We start from the raw sequence: 20,199 nt of genomic DNA on the forward strand, positions 1-20,199 counted from the left end.
TCTGTTACTATCTACCTGCTTTCTAGCTTTACGTTACCTATACAAACAAAACTCATTTTGAGTTTTCTCTTTAAGCATATTAGTAATTCCCACCTAGTTCTGTATGATTTGCAAACCTGATAATCATTCACAACTTCTCATGTAAATCATTAATAACTAAGTTGAACAGCATCACTCCAACAATTACACCCAACTTTATACCTTATTTCCTAACAACAAAAGTAGTTTGAGCAGTTCTGAATAGCTGCCTCAGACTTAGAATGATTCAGTCTAAATGTGATTGGACATGCTTTAAGGCTCATTAGAGATGTCCTCTAGCCGTTTTCCTTGATGTACCAGAAGTACATTGTTGTGTTATTTTTATTGCCTACTGCCCAGCATTACAGCAAAATGTTTTTCACTTATCAACTTGTTAGTTTTTTTGAATGTTCAAAACTCATAAATTAGGCTACATTTTTGTTGACATCAAATTATGTAGCGCGGAGACTTGTGCAAACTGTGGATACTAAATATATGCACTAGTATCTGAAAGTTTTCTCACTCAAAATTTTCTAGAAATCTTCCTGACTCAATTTTTTAAAAAATATCCTAGTACACAATATGTGTACTAAGCAAGACTGAATTCTGTAGTTCATTACCCAAGATTAAAAGCATTATCTTTTGGAGTAACCGAAACTACCCCACCAATTAATGAACAATTAAGGAGGCAACTGGATTACCTGCGTTGCAGCTTTGTATTCTTAATAAGAGTATTAAGATCCAGGTAAGACCTCAAGATCCAGGCAAGGAAATCATCTACGTAATGTTTCAGTATTTGTTTTGTAAAATAAAAAAATCTTACTGCAATTTTCAAAGTGCAAAAACAATTAAAAACTTTTAATACAAGAAAGTGCAGTCTGGTGGTGATGGAGAAATAAACCTGTTACTGACTGCTGTACTTAGTGAATAATATTAAAAGCCAGAATGAAAATCTGCTGTTCAGGCAGCCATCAAAATCTCATTTTATACAGTAGCAGAATAAAGAGGCTAAATGACGACACTCATCCCACTGCGAGAGCTGCCTTTTTCCTAGAAGAAAAAAAACCAAAAAACCTGCCATTAGTAAGAGGCCAGGAAAGATGACAGGTCAGCAGCCATTTATAATGCACTTCATCATTTTGGGATGATTAATTTAAACTACATTTTACACTTGCATGATTTGAAGCCATCCAATCCTTAGCGTTTTGATGCTATTTAATAGTTACTGAATTTTGAGAGTGTAAAGAAGCTGACAGCAGTGAAGAGCTTCTCTTTGATTTGGGTGGAACGCATTATAGAGCTTTACTTTATTACTTATAAAGCCCTACATGGCATAAAAGGTAAAGGCTCCCCTCGCACATTTGTGCTAGTCATTCCCGACTCTAGGGGGCGGTGCTCATCTCCGTTTCAAAGCCGAAGAGCCAGCGCTGTCTGAAGACATCTCCATGGTCATGTGGCCGGCATGTCTAAATGCCAAAGGTGCACAGAACGCTCATACCTTCCCACCAAAGGTGGTCCCTATTTTTCTACTTGCATTTTTTACATGCTTTTGAACTGCTAGGTTGGCAGAAGCTGGAACAAGTAACGGGAGCTTACCCTGTTACGCGGCACTAGGGATTCAACTGCTGAACTGCCGACCTTTCGATCGACAAGCTCAGCATCTTAGCCACTGAGCCACTATATCCCTTGCTACATGGCAGAGGGCCAGGCTATTTGAGGTACCACCTTTCTTTCATTGTTTCTATTTGCCCCACCAGATCTAGTAGAGGACATGTCCTGAATCCCTACTATCAAACACCACCATCTTATTGGACCCTGTAGTTTTGCCCTCTTAGTGGCCGCATCTCCCCTATGAAGCATCACCCTCCATCCCATTCTCTATTTCCTGTCTCTGTTACAGACCAGCATGTATGTTTCAAGATAGAATAATTCAAGTAATCATAAAAGCCATGATATCATAATTTACCGACTGTTCTGTCGACTTTTGGAGTTTCTTGTTCTTGGTTGGGGTAACTTCAACAGAACAATAACTAGGTGGTTTTTCATACTGCCAGTCTGGGGAACGATGCTGACGTTGAGGCCTATTGTTTTTCCGGGAATAGTCCTGTTCTCCAGAGGAACTCCATGACTCCCCGGAGGATGGTGGAGAATAGCTGCGAGGCCGTCGTCGATCCTGGTGAGCAAAGTTATTGTCACGTTGATACGTTCGTCGTTGTGATTGTTGATTTTTTCTCTCAGAGTGTTGCTGTCCAGAATACCCTCTTCTTGTCTCAAGATGGGAATCAGAACTATTTCTGCCTCGCGAGGTGGGTACTACATCTGTTGCAGAACTCCGGTATCTACCATGATGGCTGCCATATCTTTGTGATTCAGTTTTGTTTCTATGCCTATCCCATAGTTCCTGATCATAGCTGGACGGAGAATCATCATCCAAAGATGAACGACGATGCCATCTCCTCTCCTCCCTGTGGTTTTCATTTGTGCTGCTCCGAGGTCTTGGAATATGTGTAAATCTCCCTGGTCGTGAGGAACTGCTAGATCTCTGAGAGGACGGGATACGCTCAATGATAGGAGGCAACTGGATTACTCTGCGTTCCACAATCTCTGAGCCCAGAGAAGAGAGAATGCTGGGATGCTGACTGCTTCCAATGTGATGTGAAGGTAGTACAGGCTGAGACAGATTAAGGTTCCTGATCTCGGATTCAAGATGATCCAAGATCTTGTTGCTAGAGGGCACTTGGGCAAATGGAGGCATTAATGGTTGGCTGCTTTGGAGAGATACGTCTAAAGAACATAAATGATAAAAAATGTAATATAAAATGTTTAAATTAATTACTAGCTACAGAGAGTGCCTTTGGATAGAAAAGCAAGATATAAATATCTTAATGATCAAATCATGCTTCTGCTGTTTTGATAGATGGCATACTTCTGAGTACAGCACACTTAAAAAGTTACTTTTGCACAGAGCACAAAGGATCTCTGCAATACAAGGCACTTTTGTAACACAAGCTGAAAAGGATAGCTTCTCTCAATTGATTCAGCATTGTGCTACTTAATCATGTCTATCCCCAAGTCTCAAAGGGATAAAAGTTTCTAAAAATTGTACATAACACCGCAGTATTGGGGTGCAAAAAGCCAATGGCAGGATATTTTCTGGTTATATTCAAGTGTAATATATTCAAGTGTAATATTCATTAAAGTTAGAAATTTAATAGACAGAAAAGAAAGCCAATACTCAGGACAGTAGATACAGTATAATCTGTCCCAGAGAGTAAACTGAACACTTAATATTATCTGATCTTCATGAACAAATAGCTTCAAATGATAAAAAAAACATCCTTTAACCGCCCATATATTTTCCATCATTGTACTCTTGTGCCTCTGGGAAAAGAAGCATTATAATTTCATAGAGGAAACACTCTAAATCAAGTGAAAAACCAAATGCTTCAACAAAGGGACAGCATCCCTTGGGGCTCCTACCTCTCTGCAAAAGTGGGTTTAATTGGTATGAAGATGACTGGGAGTGGTGTGTCATCCACGGAAGAAGTTGTTTAGCTTGTTTCACGAAGTGGTGCCGTTCCAGGACTAGAGAATTGAAAAATAAAATTGATATTGTTCATTTATGAATTTAAATACTCCTGACAGAACAGTCAAGTTGGTTGAATAGCTTTGTATTTTGCAGAGTTACAATAATAATTATCAGGTTCATCCTCACTTGTTTTAAAGTACAGGTGGTCCTTGACTTACAGCCATTTGTTTAATAACCATTTGAAGTTACAATGGCACTGAAAGAAATGACTTATAAGTGGCTTTCACACTTAAAACCATTGTACCATCCCCATGGTCACATGATCAAAATTCGGCTGCTTGGCAACTGGCATGTTTTTATGACAGTTGCACTGTCCTGGAGTCACGTGATCACCATTTGTAACCTTTCCAGCTGGCTTCCGACAAACAAAGTTAAAGGGGGAAGCCAGATTTGCTTAACAACTGCAGTGATTTGCTTAGCAACTGTGGAAAAAAGGTCATAAAATGAGATGCAATTCACTTAACTGTCTTGCTTAGCAATGAAAATTTTGGGCTCAACTGACTTGTGTAAGTCAAGGATTACCTGTCGATTTAAGATATATTTAAGATACATGTTCACTTTATCAATATGAAAGTGACAGGTCTTTCAACTTTTGCATTCCAGCCAAAGCCTCTTACATTCCTTTTCAGGGGAATCTATCTAATTGAAGGAACAAAGCAATTATGGTTAGACCTCAATTATATGGTAGGAACTGCAGAAAATACAGTAGATGGTTCTATGACAGGTTGGTGGGGGTCCCATGAGAGACTATGAACCTCCCCCCCAAAAAAATCATTTTCCAAACTTTGTTACACAAATGCTAGTGCCTCCAGTGGTGAGGATTTTTATGTATTGCAATTCAGCCACTGGCATTCCACTTTGTTGTCATTGCAAACAGTGTAAAACATGGATTGTGTAGAAGTGAATTCTACTGTGAAGTTTTTCAGTTTTTTGCAACTTTTATTTGGATGTTTTCTGAGGCCTGAACATTATTTCAAGGATTCCTCCAAAATAGAAAGGCTGAAAAAAAGCTGTTCTATATACTTAAAGATTGAAGGAAGTCTTACAGAACTTCTGAGGCCTTGCCAACCATTTTTTCTGAGGTACTTAGTGTCCACACCATTTGCAAGCCCTGCTGCATTTCTTCTATGCTAATACTACAAACATTCATCCCCAAGCAAGTTTTTTTAAAAAAGCAGACCATTATTTCAAAAAGCTGCCTCACAGCAGACAAAAGCTCTGATTAAATCTACAAATGGCATAAATATGTAGAGAAAGGGAATGGCAAACAAAACATGGTTGCAAAACATAGGGATTGAGATATTAAAATTCCCTTCATGCTACTTGTCTATACTTTAAAATCCGCAAAGGTCCTCCTCATATTGCTGCCTGAATTAGACTGGTAGGCACAGAAATTAAAGTCTTTTCTGCAGTGGGTCAACTTTAATTATATGAAGTTTACTGTTACTGTATTTTTTATATGGGATACTTCTTTTTTATACACATAAAGTGTGTTCTAAATATTTTTTAAAATAGAAAACAACTGAACAAATGAAATATTGAGGGACATTAAATCTGGAAAAATGTACCTTCTTGCCATGATTTCTTTTGGTTCCGACTTCCCGAAGTCACTGAAGTACATATGGAAGTGACATACATTTCATACACCTCTTTTATGCATTATTTTTCTAAGGATTCTGGATTACCTTTTTCATTGCAGCAGCAACGAGTTGGGCAGCAGGCACAGCGCACATGGCAGCAGCAATGCTGTGGGCAGCACTGACACCAGCATATTCCAATTACCATGAAAAGGAGGAGGGCACCAAGGATGATGAAGAGTACTGTAAGCCAATCTGCATCAAGTAAAAGCCCCCCCCCCAAATAATTATTCAATATTCATTGCTTTCTCCATTCTTAGGTACCTCATCTCGCAGTCTGAGAGAAAATGTTCCCAATTTTTCCTGATGTTATTTTTCATATCAAGTGCTTACATTCAGACAGAATGATTCAAATCTCAGTTCATCCACATCTTTCAGTGTGGTTGTAAGGAAAAGAATGAAATCGATTCCTTTCTTCTTCAATTATACACAGTTTAGTCTTATTAAAATTAGCTAGTTTGATAAATCAAATTTGAAGGTGTTCACCTAAGGTTCCATGAAAATATCCTGAACCATTATTTATTATGATAATTTACTGTAACTAATATGATTTTAAAACATTTCCTTCCAGGATTAATTAGATATTTCAGCCCTGTCATTATATTTTCTATTGTAATGCCTTGTTATAAGTAATGCTCATAGAAGAGCTAGACAATATTGTTCCAAAGTATCCAAACAGCAATATACATTTGCATTAATCCACTAAAACAAATATTGAAATCATGGACAGATGTAGGAATCACATAGATGATCTTGAAAGAATGCAGTAGCAGTTAATACCACATGAGCTAAGCCCAGGCAAGTAAGACAACATTAAAACTTAATGTAACAACAGACCCTGAACATCCAGGAATACATCAGTAAGATAGCACCCAAAGGTAAGCTGTTGAGAAAATGCCTGTAGTAGTAGCAGACATGGGAAGGAAGATCAAGCAGAGGAAGTGCCATGGCGTGGGGATGTATCACTGACAGATAGCTGAGATGATTGACATCAGGAAATCCTACCAATGGCTGGACTAAAAGATGGCATTGATCATAGCAACTCAAAACAGGCACTAAGCCTCAGATTCTGTAGAAGCTAGGGTCTTCCACACTAGATAGGACCTAAGATACAGAAACAGACCCGGAGACAGTCCAACACACAGTACCAGGGTGTAAGATGCAGACAGGAACAGCATACACTGAATGGCACAACCAAGTAGTTGGTATGATATGTAGGAACATCTGCACATTTATGGGCTAGAATATCCCAACTCCAGATATGAGATTCCACAGAAAGTTGTGGGTTAAGATCCTGTGGAGCATTGGTCCACAGGATCCTATGAAGTATTGGTCAGTACCAACCTTGGTACCAACCAATTAATCAGACATTATGACAATAGACAAGGACTAGAGGACAACAGTGGTGATATATGCAGCAGTGCCAAGTGACAGCAACATCAGAAAGGAGTATGAGAAGCTGAAGAAGTACAAGACCTGAAGGAGCAAATAGAGAGGATGTGGAACGTAATCGCCAAAGTGATCTCAGTGGTGCAAGGAACACTTGGAGCTGTGACTCCTAGGCTGGGAGAATGGCTTGAATAGATCCCAGAAACAACACCAGAGCTGTTTGTCCAAAAGAGTAGAATGCTAAGAACAACTAAGAACCCTCAAATTCCCAGGCCTCTGATAGAGAACCTAACAATGAAGAAGACACATACCACCCATAGGGATGAGGTATGACTTTTAAAAAAACATATCCATAGTTAATCGAATGCTGCAATCCAGCTGTATTCATCAGGAATTTCCAGCTGAACTTAATAGCATGCATCTTGAGGATCATGTACAATTCTTGTGTTATTTCCTTTATTTACTAAAAAACACCATGGTTGGCACCAAGAGAGAAAAAATTATCCTAAAATTTGCCCCCCCCCCAAAATGATGCTACATACTCAAAACAATGAGCTTGACTTCTTTGTCTGGATCACCAGTTGTGTCTCCTGGAGCTTCAACGGTACAATAATAGACTCCATGGTCCCACCACATCACCTCATTAATTACAAGATCTGCTCCTATAAAATGGAAAACAACATAATGAAGCCCCACCAATGTTGGTTTCAGATAATGACCTAAATTTCTGAATAACAAAATAATTATTTTCAATTATAAAAAGTCAACAACTGTAATCCTGAGCAGTGCTCAGGCACCAGTGTAATTGGAGGCTTATATTACCCTCTGCTAATTTGCATTAATGCAGATAAAGAATCCTAAGGAAAATTTATTGTACAATGGACATAAAATAGTGCTAAAGAATTCTAAGCTGCATAAATACTGATCTGGTAAATTCTTACTGGTAACAATCATTTAAAATTCTTATTTTAATCTGGTGCCCATCAAATTAGAAATTCAAAGGTTGCTACCATATATATCCGTGATGGTGAATCTATGGCACGTGTGCCAGAAGTGGCACGCAGAGCCATCTCTCCGGACATGCAAGCTGTTGCCCGTTGCTCTTCCGGGTTCCGGCGTGCTGGCCTGCTGGTCTTCACATGCACGGGTGTGCTGGAAACTGGAAGAACAGCTGTCCGATGTGTGCATACACACACTGGGAAGATGATATTCTGGTTTCCAACGTGCACATGTGTACCGGCCAGCTGGTCTTCGCGGGTGCATGCACGCCAGAAACCGGAAGACTAGGTGGCCGGTGACCATGGACGCGCTAGAAACTGGAAGATGATCTTCCCGGCGCGCGCATGCACACCAGGCAGTTGCTCTTCTGGTTTCCGGTGTCGGCACTTGGTGCCGAAAAGGTTTGCCAACACTAGTATATATCATGGTATGATGACAGAATTGAATGAGGATTGCATAAAGCATTAGAAAGAAGGAGGATCAAAAGCATACTGTACTACATAATAATACATAACTTATTAGACTATATTGAAAGGGATTTTTGAGGCTGCTAACATATCCAAATATCACTTACTATTCTGAATTGTGATCTTTCGCTGCCTGTAATCAACACCCAGTATTGGTTCATTCTGACCTCTTTTCTGAGCAACAATGCGTACTTCCCGTTGGTTGTCATTGCAGTCATTGGAAGGATCCTGGCCAAGATCTAGGCTTGCCTGGTAGGCTGTAAATAAAATATCAAATTATTTATACTATTTGGGAACCGATTTCTTCTTGCACTTTTGTATAATTTCCTTTAATAGTGAATGCAGTAGAAAAAATAGGATTATATTAAGTATCAAAACTTCTTGAAGAAGTTCTTTATGTTCTTTAGGGGTTCTTTAATTTTGATTTTTAGGTTTGCAGCAAGTTCTAATATTTACAACAGATTTAGAAAGTCAAAAAACTATCACTTCCGCCTTTTCTGACCACACTAGCATTAAAATCTCACTTCCAAAAAATATCTCACTTCCAAAACATTTTTGCTCATTGCCGAATTAAGCAGTTGGCGCAATATCCTTGTTGCTGTTTTTAAAGAAAACAGATAACCAATGGTTGGTAATCCTAACCATATCCCATTGGTGCAAAAAAGTCAGAAGACAACTGAAATAAGCAGATGTAAACAAGTGGTGTGCCACACTCATTGGTAGGCAAAAATGGAACAAGAGCTGACAAACCTGTAACAGAATAAGTCTCTTATGTCATATAAGCCCTACATTTGAAGCATGTCTTACTATACAAACAATTGATGGGTTAACAGAGCATATCAAACGGCAAACAAGCAAATACATTATATAGGACAGTATGTTATGTCAACCATACTAATAACTGAATAAAGGCCAAGCTCTTGGGATCTGTCAATAAATGGAAATGGAAAATGATGGACCTAGTAGGCTTTTTAAACAATGACCATTACAATTCTAAGTAATAATAAACAATGAGTTTCATTTTAATTTAATCCATTACTCGTATAGTTCTCCTAACTCTGACTTGGAAAGTTTGGATAGAGATGGGATCTTTTATCTTGTATGTGAATTGGCAGAGTTTGGAGGGGAGTGATTTGCTGAGGATGGGGAGTAGCATTCTGGATATGGAAAGCAGACCCAGATACAGTGGGTGACAGGGAGGAGGGGTGCATAGTCGCTCTTGGTGTCTTGTATGCTTCTATCTTTTACCCCCTATTCTCAATTCCAAAAAACAATCATTAGATTCTTGGCAGCTGTGGCTTTAGGTGCTGCTGCTTCATGTCAGGTTGGCTTATAATAAAGCTTTCCCCTCATTCAAAATCTCATTCTGGAGACAAGCAATCTGCCTTGTAGTACCAAAACCTCACTAGATACAAAAGGTGGACTTCTGAACCACAATCCAGGGAAGTGGCTATTTTTTTAACAGCTAAAACTTTATTTAGCAATAATACAGTATAAACAAATATATATTCATTTCCCCGTTTTAAAACGTGCATCAACGGTACTCTCTGCTTATTATTTTATTCAAAATAAATGTTTTTTTTAAAAAAATCATCTATGAATAAAGAGATAATTACTGAAGTTATAAAACTGTTCAATTAATAAAAAATACAAGCAGGGTGTATTACATTATTTTTATGATATAAAAACTATCATAAGTATACTATCATCAAGTATACTGTTTTTGTGCTCAATACCAAATTTTTCATTGTGTTGTATATAAATGTTAAAAAAGAGTAAACCACCCTTAAAATAATATACGTAAATAGTTAATTTCTGACCTTCCTCTTTGTATTTCAGCTGATTTACAGTTAACTCTTGATATTAGAAACTATACTCTAAATGTATTTACCATGCTGCATAATATATGGAATTTATTCTTCCTTAAATTTAATTAAACATTTGTTATGTATATTTAATGTTAATTTCATCATTGTTGCATATTCCCCAAAATTAAGTTCCCAATTGTACTGTTTTTCTTCCAGTGTTGTCCAAAATTTATCCTTACAGCTGTAAGCAATGTATCTTAATAAATCAGTTATTTTTTTATTGACATTTTCTGTGATTATGCTTAATAAAAATGTAGTTTTTAAAAACTACAAATTCTCTGAATGAGAGATTTTTTTTCCAATACAGGTAAGTCCTCGACTTATGACAATTGAGCCCAAAATTTCTGTTGTTGAGATATTTGTTAAGTGAGTTTTGTCCCATTTTACAATCTTTCTTGCCACAGTTGTTAACTGAATCACTGCAGTTCTTAATAATATAGTTAAGCGAATCTGGCTTCCCCGCTGATTTTGCTTGCAAGAAGATAGCAAAAGTTGATCACATTACCTTGGGATACAGCAATGGTCATAAATAAATATGAACCAGTTGTCAAGCAACTGAATTTTGATCACATGATCATGGGGATGCTGCAAAGGTCATAACTGTGAAAAACAGTCATAAGTCACTTTTTTCAGTGCTGTTGTAACTTCAAACAATCACTAAATGAACTTTGTAAGTAAAGGACTACCTGTACTTAAGGGATTTTCTACATATCTCTCACATACAGTAGACACTTTCTTCTGTTTCATAGCATTTTCAACATTTATTACTATGTTCTCTGTTTTGTCAATTATTGACAAAGTTGAATACTACTTGTAAAAATTTTATACCACTTCTCTCTCAAACAATAGCATGGAGTACATTTTATAGATGTGTTCTCCCATTCTTCCCACCGCCAAATTGGGGCTATTTCTTTGAAATGTTGCATCTAATTTGTCATGCATGTTTTATCATATCACAGTGATGGCTAATCTTTTTGCCGTAGTGAGCCAAAAGTGGGAGGAGCGCGGGGGGTTGTGCACGCACATGCCTACAACCCTAATTTAATGTGCCCCGCGCATGCAACTCCCCCACACTCCCCCACTTTTAGCACGCTGGCATGCTGAGCGTTTTTTGCCCTCCCCAGGCTCCAGAGGCTTTCTTGGGGGGTGGGACCGGAAGTCGGGAAACGGGCCGTTTCCGGCCTCCAGAAGGCCTTGGGGGGGGAGGGGAGGCTAGAAAGCCTTTCCTAGAAAGCCTCTGGCGCCTGGGGAGAGCGAAAAATGGGTCTTCCACACCCACCCACCCATCCCCAGAGGCTGGAAACAGCCTGTTTCCTGACTTCCGGTGGGCCCGAAAATCAGCTGGTTGGCGCTGGAGCTGAGCTAGGGCAATTCTCGCATGCCCACTGATATGGCTCTGCGTGCCACCTGTGGCACACGTGCCATAGGTTCGCCATCACAGTCATATCATATCCAACTAAGCAGCCTAGTAAATGGTTGATTCTATATAGGCATTTCAAATTCTGTCTTTTCTTTTTAATGTCCCATCCTTATTTTTGAGCTCAGATCTTTTTCTTTGAGCAATTTGTTGATGCATCAGCCATGGTATATTCCAGGGGAACTATTTGGGGATTTTATGCATGGAAAACAAAATCTATTTCCTTCCTTATATCATGCTAGATAGTAATCCTTGGCTGATCCTTAGCAGAAGTACTCACCAATAGTATAGTAATCAAGAATAGGATCTTTGCAAAAAGATTTATAGCGCCAAGTAACAACTACATCCTGCAGTGGTGCTGAAGTACTATAATCACATCGGAGGGTCACAGACGCAAATAAAGTTGTATATCTCTCAGTATCCGGCACTGTCACGAGAACAGAGAAACAACCTATACAGGTACAAACACAAACATCACATTGTATTCTGGGATATTATTTGAATATTATAGTTCCAGACTAGGAAAGAGATGTGAAGAAGAGAAAGTAGAAGTGAAGTCAGTTTTAGTGTCTGCAAAAAAAGAAGCTTCAATTTTGTTTCCAAATATTTATCAGGTTCAAGAAATCAGGAACCAGCATAGGGTTCAAAAGTACTACAAATTTATTTCACTCTATCTATACACAAGAATCTGATCTACTAGTGATGACGCCAAATTGGAGCTATGCAAGAGACAAAGGGCTTCAAGCTGGGTTGGACATAGATCTTTTTCACTCCAGACTGATGATGCATTTGACCCCACCCTCAGGCTCAGCCTGGTCATCTCTTACATTACCCACAAAAAAAATTAACAGCAACATGGAATAGCTGTTGCATTTTTGAAATCACCACTTGATCTCCCTCTACAGATTTTTTGCTACACTGCAAATGCAGTGTAGAAGAGTAATTGCAAAATCTTCTTGGGACCCTCCCCCCACCCCCAAGCCTGATAACATAGCCAGGTCTTGAGACTTGTAGAACGTTGAAAGGGAAGGAGCTAAGCTTATTTGGGGAGGGGGAGATACCATAAGGTGGGCACCACAGCAGAGAAGGTCTGCCTCCTGGGATCACCAAATGTGATTTGCTAAAAGATGGTACTTGCAACATGCCTTTTCTGCAGACCTGATGGGGCAGGCAGATGTGATCAGGCAGAGGCAGTCCCTCAAATAACCTATGCCATGAAGGTCAAAACTAGCACCTTTAAAGGTCAAAATTAGCAGCTTGAATTGGATCCCAAAGCAAATTCATAACCAATGATTGCAGAATAGAGGTGTAATATGTATCATTCTAGGGGCACACTGAAAAGGGAATGCTTTAAACTTGCAATATCTTAAAAGTATTGATCGAAACTGCCCAGAGTCATAAAGTATGAATTGGGTGGTTTTATAATTTTTTCAAGTAAAATAAATTATTAATACTTATAGTGTTATATTAGAAATACCTATTATCTTAGCTATAATCCAGTGAACTCTCTATCACATAGGTATACAAGATAACATAAAATAAATATTCCAGTATGAAAGCTATCACAGTACTTGTGATAACGTAATATAAATATATGCTGCCTTATGTAGAATAACTCAAATAGTACTGACTACAGAGACTAGAACATTTCATTTTATTTCAGCAGTTTTGTTCCTTTGAATTCCAGACAGAACTTAAAGTAATTCTATAGGAGAGATATTAAAGCAGTTTCTCAGTTATGTAGAATGCTTCCTCTATCCCATAGAGTTTGCGGGCTACACTGCTCTTTTCCAATGGAGTGGCTATTACAGCTGTTGAACTGGAACATCTGCATACCTCAATAGCCTAGTCTTTTCACATTATTGAATCTATTACATTTGGACAGCAAATAATCTAAGTATTATACCTCCAGAGAAGTTTTAATGAATTGGGGAAAAATATTTTTCAAGGTGGGGCTTAAAAAAAATAACCATTATGAAGAGAGCTCTGTATATTATTATTGTAGACTGGAACATGATTTGAAAAACAGTAATTAAATAGAACACATTCCCTTTCTAGACACTGTTGATCTACCTGCATTCTTCTCTATTGAAACTACAGCTATTGGAAGACATAATTGTATAACATCTGAAGGACCTCAGGCCTCCATATATGATCCGAGAAGTCAATTCCATAAAGAATATCCTTGAAAGAACAGAATATAGTGACACTCTCTTTAGGCCGAGATGGAAATCCATCCATAGACTAATTTTATTTAGTGCTTTATAGAATTTACTGTATCATTTAACCAGTGCTATGGTAACAAATTATCAACAAACATAAATTTTATATCACAACAGCTCGGGCTTGGTGATATTATAAGACACTATTGAGGAAATGACACCTCAAAAGATCTCTGTAGCAACTCTGAAAAAAATTGTAGTTGTTAGTCCTCTGCAGTCAGTGCTCTAAGATAATGGTCAGAAAGAAATAATTTTTTAAAGCTCTTCCATTCTCTTGATATTCCTCTCTCAGTATGGAAGAAAGTACATAATCTTTGGAACCGACATATTTTGTTTTCCTACCACTTGGCAAAGCACATACCTTGAAACATATTCTAATCACATTAGCCACCACCAAACTTTTAAATTATGTTTTATACAAACTCCTTTGCATGCTGTGTTTGCAAATATGATGTGTAAGCAAGAATTTGTGAGAAACAGGAAATATAAAAGTGATGCATGTACATTAGGAGGGTATGTGACTTTAATTATTTCACTATTGGGGAAAGCCTGGAATTCATCTCAAATTACTGTATTGTCCTCAAGAGAAAAGTTTCACCCAGGAGCAATAATAGTAAAACAAAATAAACTGCACACATACTGTATTTCTGTGAATCCAAAGTTATGCATTCAGTTAACTTACAATTTTCATCTAAAGAAAAATTACTATATATGAATTTCTAACAATTTTCACTTAGACAAAACTTCTACAGTATCTATGTACTATATACAAATCTCTACATACAGGCAAGTTTACAACTGGAATATAGGGAGGTGACATTAACCAGATCTCTAGTTCCTAGCCAAACCTCCTCCAGCCCCCAAAGTGCGATTTTTACATCAGCAAACATTCCGTTCTTTCAAGCAAAGTTTAAATAATTTAAAACAGTTGAGAAATATCTGAATAGGGTTGATCAATTGTTCAGCCTCCAGGCTGTCTGATGAGGAAATTGGTTTAAAAAAAAAAAAGACAAGCGGGGAAGAACCAGGTAAGGAGTCCTCGGAGAGTGGGCGGCATAGAAATACGAATAATAAAAATAAAAATAAAAAAGTAAGGGGTTTTTTTCCCTCAATTTAATAGCTAAAAGCAAGAGAAAAGATCGAGATGAGTCCTTTTTGTTTAGCTATCAACTTCTCTCCCCTCTTGTCGACTCACCTGTCGAGGTGAGGCCGATAAAAAGCGCTTGAAATTGCCACTGCCAGATCCAGGCCATGGCGTCTCCTCCCACTGCCCGGAGTTTCTAGGTAAACCTCAGCCCGCCCTTCCCTAAAAGCTAATTCCACGAATTTTCTTGTTTTTCTGCAGCCGAGGAAGGGACCCTCGAACCTTTCTCCCGGGGGAGGAGCGGCCCAGCGCAAGCAAGCAAGCGCCCACTTCCTCCGTTCAAGGCTTCTCCGGCACCTGTTGCTGAGGCACTTTCCCATTCCCTGTAGGTGCACTCCGCGGCGAATGCCTGCAGGTGCCGCGCTCGCCCTAAGGGTCCCTCCTTCCTTGAAGCTTGCTGGGAAAGCGTGAGCAGAGACCTCTGCTGGCTCACACCGAAGGGCGCCGTCCATTATTCTGTTCCAACTACGGCTTGGGGCCCGATGCCGAAGAGAAGGTAGCGAGCAAGATTGGAATGCAATACCACCATCCCCGCTTGCAGCTTCTCCCTATATTGGAATTTATGTCGGCGGTGTTCTCACGACGTATAAGGAACTGGACCGCGGTTATTAAATGAACACGATCGTCTCGGTTAGCGCGACCCCGCAAGCCATACGCTAAGTACACTAGTTGGAATCCCATAAGGCGAGGAGTCGCAAACTCTATGGATCCAACTATTATATCTGGTGCTAATTAATATGACAGTTCCGATTCCTTATTTCCTCCCCTTTCCATCTTTCTAATATCGCCTTACACCAGCAGAAATTTGATGGAATGGGATGGTAGGTGAACACAAGGTTGCACCCTTCGTGTTGAATAAACTGGTGTAGTCCCTTTGAAAATGTATTCCCGAATACTGGCATTTAAACCAAAGAGGTATGTGTGGGTGTGGGTAGACACACCATCAACATGCACATTTTTCTCCTTACTGTGCCCAAGGGGACGATTTATTCACTGGGCATGCATTCGTAAAAGATTGTGCCCCGATCTTTTCAATCTGGATCTTTTCAATCCAGAAACACTTGATCTTTTGAAAACTTTTAATTGTCCCTAACAGAAAACTGGACAGTTTGGGGTTTTGCTGCGGCGAATATATTTCCTCAACTGCGTTACACTTTGCCATTAACCTAGTAAAATTAAAAAATACAATTGCCAGCGCAGAGTTGCAGCGGCCACGCCTTTGGCAACTGTAGAAGAAATGAGTTCATTTGCTTGATCCTCCCGCCCCGCTTTTAAGTTTCCAGCATGTTTTAACCGAGTGAAGAAATCAACAGGTGCAACTTTCTCCCATTACTACATTTGCATTGCTGAGTATTCTACAGCTCTTTGGAAAGTTTACGAGCCTGTCGGCTGGAAAATGGCGGCAACTCCCGTGGGAGATGGGAATTTATAAACGAGCCGTTCCTTTTTTTAGGAATGTGTTGGGATTTTTTTTAAAAAAAATCCCGTTCAGCAACTGTTAAAACTGAGTAACAAATGGAACAAGCACCCTCTTTTTAACGCGCTGTTAAAGAGGAAACTTCTTGAGCACGGAGGCATTTTCGGGTTAATCAAATAACAGCCTCCGCGCTTCCGTAAATCTCAATGAATGGGAGTAGCAGCCGGGGATTATGGGAGTTGCAGTCCAGCAGAAGTAGAAAGTAAGCAAGAAGGACCTCAATACACAAACTGATTGTTATTTGCTTTTTATTCCTCAAGCTTCAATTTATCGCCACCATTGTCTATGGAGATTCTCAGTCATCAGGTCATGTTGGTGGTCCAGTTGTTTCTTGAAAAAGCATCTTTGGGACTATCGCCACCATTCCAAACCTGCTTATGTTTTTTCCGTCTCCTTCCTGTACAAAATAACTTCCTACGTCCACCAGTTAATACAGAAGCAAAGTTTTTACAAGTATCGAATCGCTACGGGAAAATACCTACTAAAGCCACCACTAGGATCCTATTACTCTACGCAGGCGCCTTAAGCACGAGCAATTTTGAAACTCAATTTCCCAGATACCTTCGGGCGCCTATCTTTGGTTGCTCAGCAACCAGTGTCAACCTACAATGGAGCCGAGTGGGGAGCCCGAGGGCGACGATGCAAAAGGTAACTTTCCCGCTTTCTCCACGCCAAGACATTAAATTTGGAATTGACTTCTCTTGACCTTGAAATACCCCGCCCCCGAAACTGTCCCTTTCTCATAGCAAAGAGCTGCTCATTAGTAGAATAGAGTAAAAGCAGGCAAATGCATGTATTGAAATATTAAATAGGTTCAGAGCAGGGATGAAATCCTACAGGTTCTGGAGAACCGGTAGCAGAAATTTTGAGCAGTTCAGAGAACCGGCAGTGGAAATTTTGAGTAGTTTGGCAAACTGGCAAATATCACTTCTGGCTGGCCCCAAAGTGGGGTGGGAATGGAGATTTTGCAGTATCTTTCCCCTGGAGTGGGGTGGGAATGGAGATTTTGCAGTATTTTTCTCCTGCCACACCCACCAAGCCATGCCCACCAAGCCAACCATGCCCACCAAGCCATGCCCACAGAACCAGTAGTAAAAAAAAATTGGATTTCACCACTGGTTCAGAGTCATTGGAGTACTTTGTGGAAATCACATCTTCAAATTGAAAAGAGGGAGAATGTTAAAACATGATCGAGTAACCTCCATTGGCGACTCTTTCCTCTCTTTGGGGAAGGGGATGCAGAATCCAGAAATAAGCGTATTTCTCAGATTTGCTATAAAAATGCAACATAGCTTTAAGTTAACATTTCTTGCTGTTGCTTTCTGACTTTTGCTAAATGCAACATTTGGTACTTTTGCTTTACTTTTTAGCGGATATATGAGTGGCATTCCTAGCAAGTGCAGTTACTATACAGAGGTGTACCAAACACTAAATTTTAATTTTTTAATTTTTATTGCTATAATGTGCAAGTGAGGAAGGAAAAAGACAAAATATACAACAAAATACAAAACAAGTATAAAGTATAAAAAAAGGAAATAAGAAAATGTGTAAAGTAGCTTAGTTTTTAAATTATAAGTTAATCATTGTCCACACAGAATTCATATTGATCAATTTTTCCATTTGTCTATGGACAGCTAATTTAGTAGTGGAGTATGAATACATTTCTTCAATATAGGATTGTAATTCCATAATGATAATTTTCTGTCTGTGCAGAATTATCTTTATTTTGGTATATTCCAAGCAGACAAAATGTCCACACACATCTTCATAATTTTTTGGTATGTAATTCAATATCATCACCCTACATCCTGAAACCTCACTTTGGTTTCCCAAATCTTTTTAACAGCAGGATGGATACTAAACCAAAATGAGACATCCAGGTCTTGTATATCAGAGTGCCCTCAAATATATTATATCTCTAGCATAAAAACACTGATATTTAAGCCTTCCTAAATATCCACTGAGGTGGGCAATAAACAAATACAAATCAGTCAATGAATTCATCTCATGATCATTAGATATGCATTTTACATTTTAAAAACACAAGACCATAGATTTGTCATATATTCTAAAGTTTTGCAAATTACTAATATCTCTGTTAATGTGACTCTATACAAATAAAATAAACTGAACTTTCTACAAAAAAAATTAATGAACTAAACTTTCCAAAAAACTCTTTCAAAGCAGTTTCCAATATATTAAGTAATTTGGGACTTTCAGAAGTTGTAAATAATAAACACATTAGGATATCAAAAGTTTAGCCATCAAAATTTACAGTAAAAACAACAGCATGCATAAGAATTTCTTTGGAGTTTCTGTGCTTTGTGACAAGTTTCGATTAATATTGTTCCTATAGCATTACACTGTTCTAATAAAGACTGAAATTACACTTTTGTACATACAAACTATGCCATAACTGCATGCTTAGAAACAAGTATACAAGTAATTTAATTCAAGAAAATACAATTCAGTAGTTTTTCATTGAAAAGGAAAATTGCAGTTTTTGTTTTAAATATGATTAACCACTCAAATTAATCCCTTAGCTCACTGAGATACTAGATAGTTACTCTTCTGCTGTCAAGCAACAGGTCAATTGTAGCTTGAAAACCGTGGAATTGTTTATTCATTCAGTCAATTTATATGGATGCTCATTTCAAATGAATAACTCTGAGAAACTAACAATTTTTAAAAACCAGCCCAAAAATAGACAATTGCAGATGAGATTTTTTAAAAAAATGCATCAATACAGGTACCAGTATTTCAATAAAGCAGTTTTTCAAGATCCAATGGACATTCTAGCCCCCAAATCTGGGAACACAGCCATGTATTCAGGGTCATGTATAAGACCAATCTGATATGGGTGATATTTCACAGGGTAGGAACAGTGACAGAAAAGAAGGTATTCTTTAATGATTGGGATCTCCTGTCCTCCTGGATCTGATGGGATCTGTAGGCATGACTGGGGAGGGGTGGTCCTTTAAATAATCTGGTCCATGTCATGGATTGCTTTATAGCTAACCACCAACACCCTGAAATGAACCTAAAAACATATTAACACTAATTCAGCTCACAGAGCAGATACGTAATAAGCAGATCAAGAAACATTCATAATGTACCTGCCAACACTTACATTTTGCACCAACTCTTTAAGGGCAACCCTCTGTTGAGTGCATTGCAATAGTTCATCTATGAAGTGACTAAGGTCGGAGTGACAGAAAATCCTTCAGATCCAGGAAGGAGTGGCACACAGTGAAAAGCTATGTAAAGGTCTAGCTTCAAAATCCACTACCAATCCCTCAAACAGAAGCTGTGAATTGAGGAAGACTTCGAAACTGTGTACTGTTTCTATTTGTGATACAAAGCCCCATTGAGAAAAGAGATGGATATCCAACACCCCCAATTCCCACCCTAGCTTCCAGACACCAACATCTAGCACATCACCTGGGCAGCCTGGGTTGCAAATGCAAAATTAGGTAACATCAGCATATTGATTCTATCTCACCCTGTGCCAGTGGATGACCTTACCTAGTGGATTTGTGTAGATGTTAACAGAAGTGGGAAGAATACTAAGTCCTGCAAAGCAAGGGCCATAGACGAAACTGAATAGAACCTTCCTTGGAGGAAGGAAGCATAGTACTGCTCATTCTCAACCCCTGGAGATGGTTCAAAAAGATACCATGATTGATACCGTAGTATCAAAAACTATTGAGAGTTCAAAGAGAAGCACCTCATCCTGCTTCTGCCAGAGATCATCTACTAATGTGATCAATGCCACTTAGTATCATGACCAATCCTGAAACCCAAATGGAAGGAGGGCTGATAATCTATTTTATAAAGAATTCTTCATGGAAACTTATTTAAAAATTATATTTTTTTCCCCAATAATTTCCCATGTCTTCAAATGTTTTCTGTGTCTGAAAAATTTTGTGCAAGAAATATTAAGTAATTGTTATATATAATTATATAGAACTT

At 38.6% G+C, this 20,199-nt stretch overlaps 2 protein-coding genes across 5 annotated transcripts in view; one reads left to right on the plus strand and one right to left on the minus strand.

Moving 5' to 3' along the window:
* Positions 1–862: 862 nt before the first annotated feature.
* ILDR1 (immunoglobulin like domain containing receptor 1) lies at positions 863–16,151 on the minus strand. The gene is made up of 8 exons (XM_034411879.3): positions 14,802–16,151; positions 11,665–11,835; positions 8,207–8,356; positions 7,176–7,295; positions 5,293–5,439; positions 3,499–3,603; positions 1,985–2,802; positions 863–1,068 (listed from the first exon to the last, which is right to left on the minus strand). Exons 1-8 carry the CDS (start codon positions 14,857–14,859, stop codon positions 1,027–1,029), a joined length of 1,611 nt encoding a protein of 536 aa, XP_034267770.2. The 5' UTR covers positions 14,860–16,151; the 3' UTR covers positions 863–1,026.
* Positions 15,453–20,199, plus strand: part of CFAP44 (cilia and flagella associated protein 44) — a 59,452-nt gene continuing 54,705 nt past the window's right edge. For 3 of the 4 annotated variants that reach the window (XR_015734408.1, XM_034411849.3, XM_034411856.3), the window contains exon 1: positions 15,453–16,875. Coding sequence is in view for 2 of the 4 variants with exons in the window: in XM_034411849.3 (XP_034267740.2) it covers positions 16,836–16,875 (40 nt within the window). In the remaining 2 variants the exon portion in view is untranslated. The remainder of the gene's footprint in view (positions 16,876–20,199) is intronic. The other variant, XM_087894825.1, reaches the window with a different exon arrangement.

Source organism: Pantherophis guttatus, chromosome 5 (assembly GCF_059756535.1).
Source record: "Pantherophis guttatus breed Tessera chromosome 5, ASM5975653v1, whole genome shotgun sequence".
NCBI lineage: Eukaryota > Metazoa > Chordata > Lepidosauria > Squamata > Colubridae > Pantherophis > Pantherophis guttatus.

Excerpts from the sequence above, each read along its gene's own strand:
- ILDR1 (XM_034411879.3), bottom strand. The coding sequence starts at position 14,859 with ATGGCCTGGATCTGGCAGTGGCAATTTCAAGCGCTTTTTATCGGCCTC. Across the intron at positions 7,296-8,206 it reads AAAGATCACAATTCAGAATA|GAGCAGATCTTGTAATTAAT; the intron begins GTAAGTGATATT and ends TCCATTTTATAG. Across the intron at positions 5,440-7,175 it reads AGTCAAGCTCATTGTTTTGA|ATTGGCTTACAGTACTCTTC; the intron begins GTATGTAGCATC and ends TACTTGATGCAG.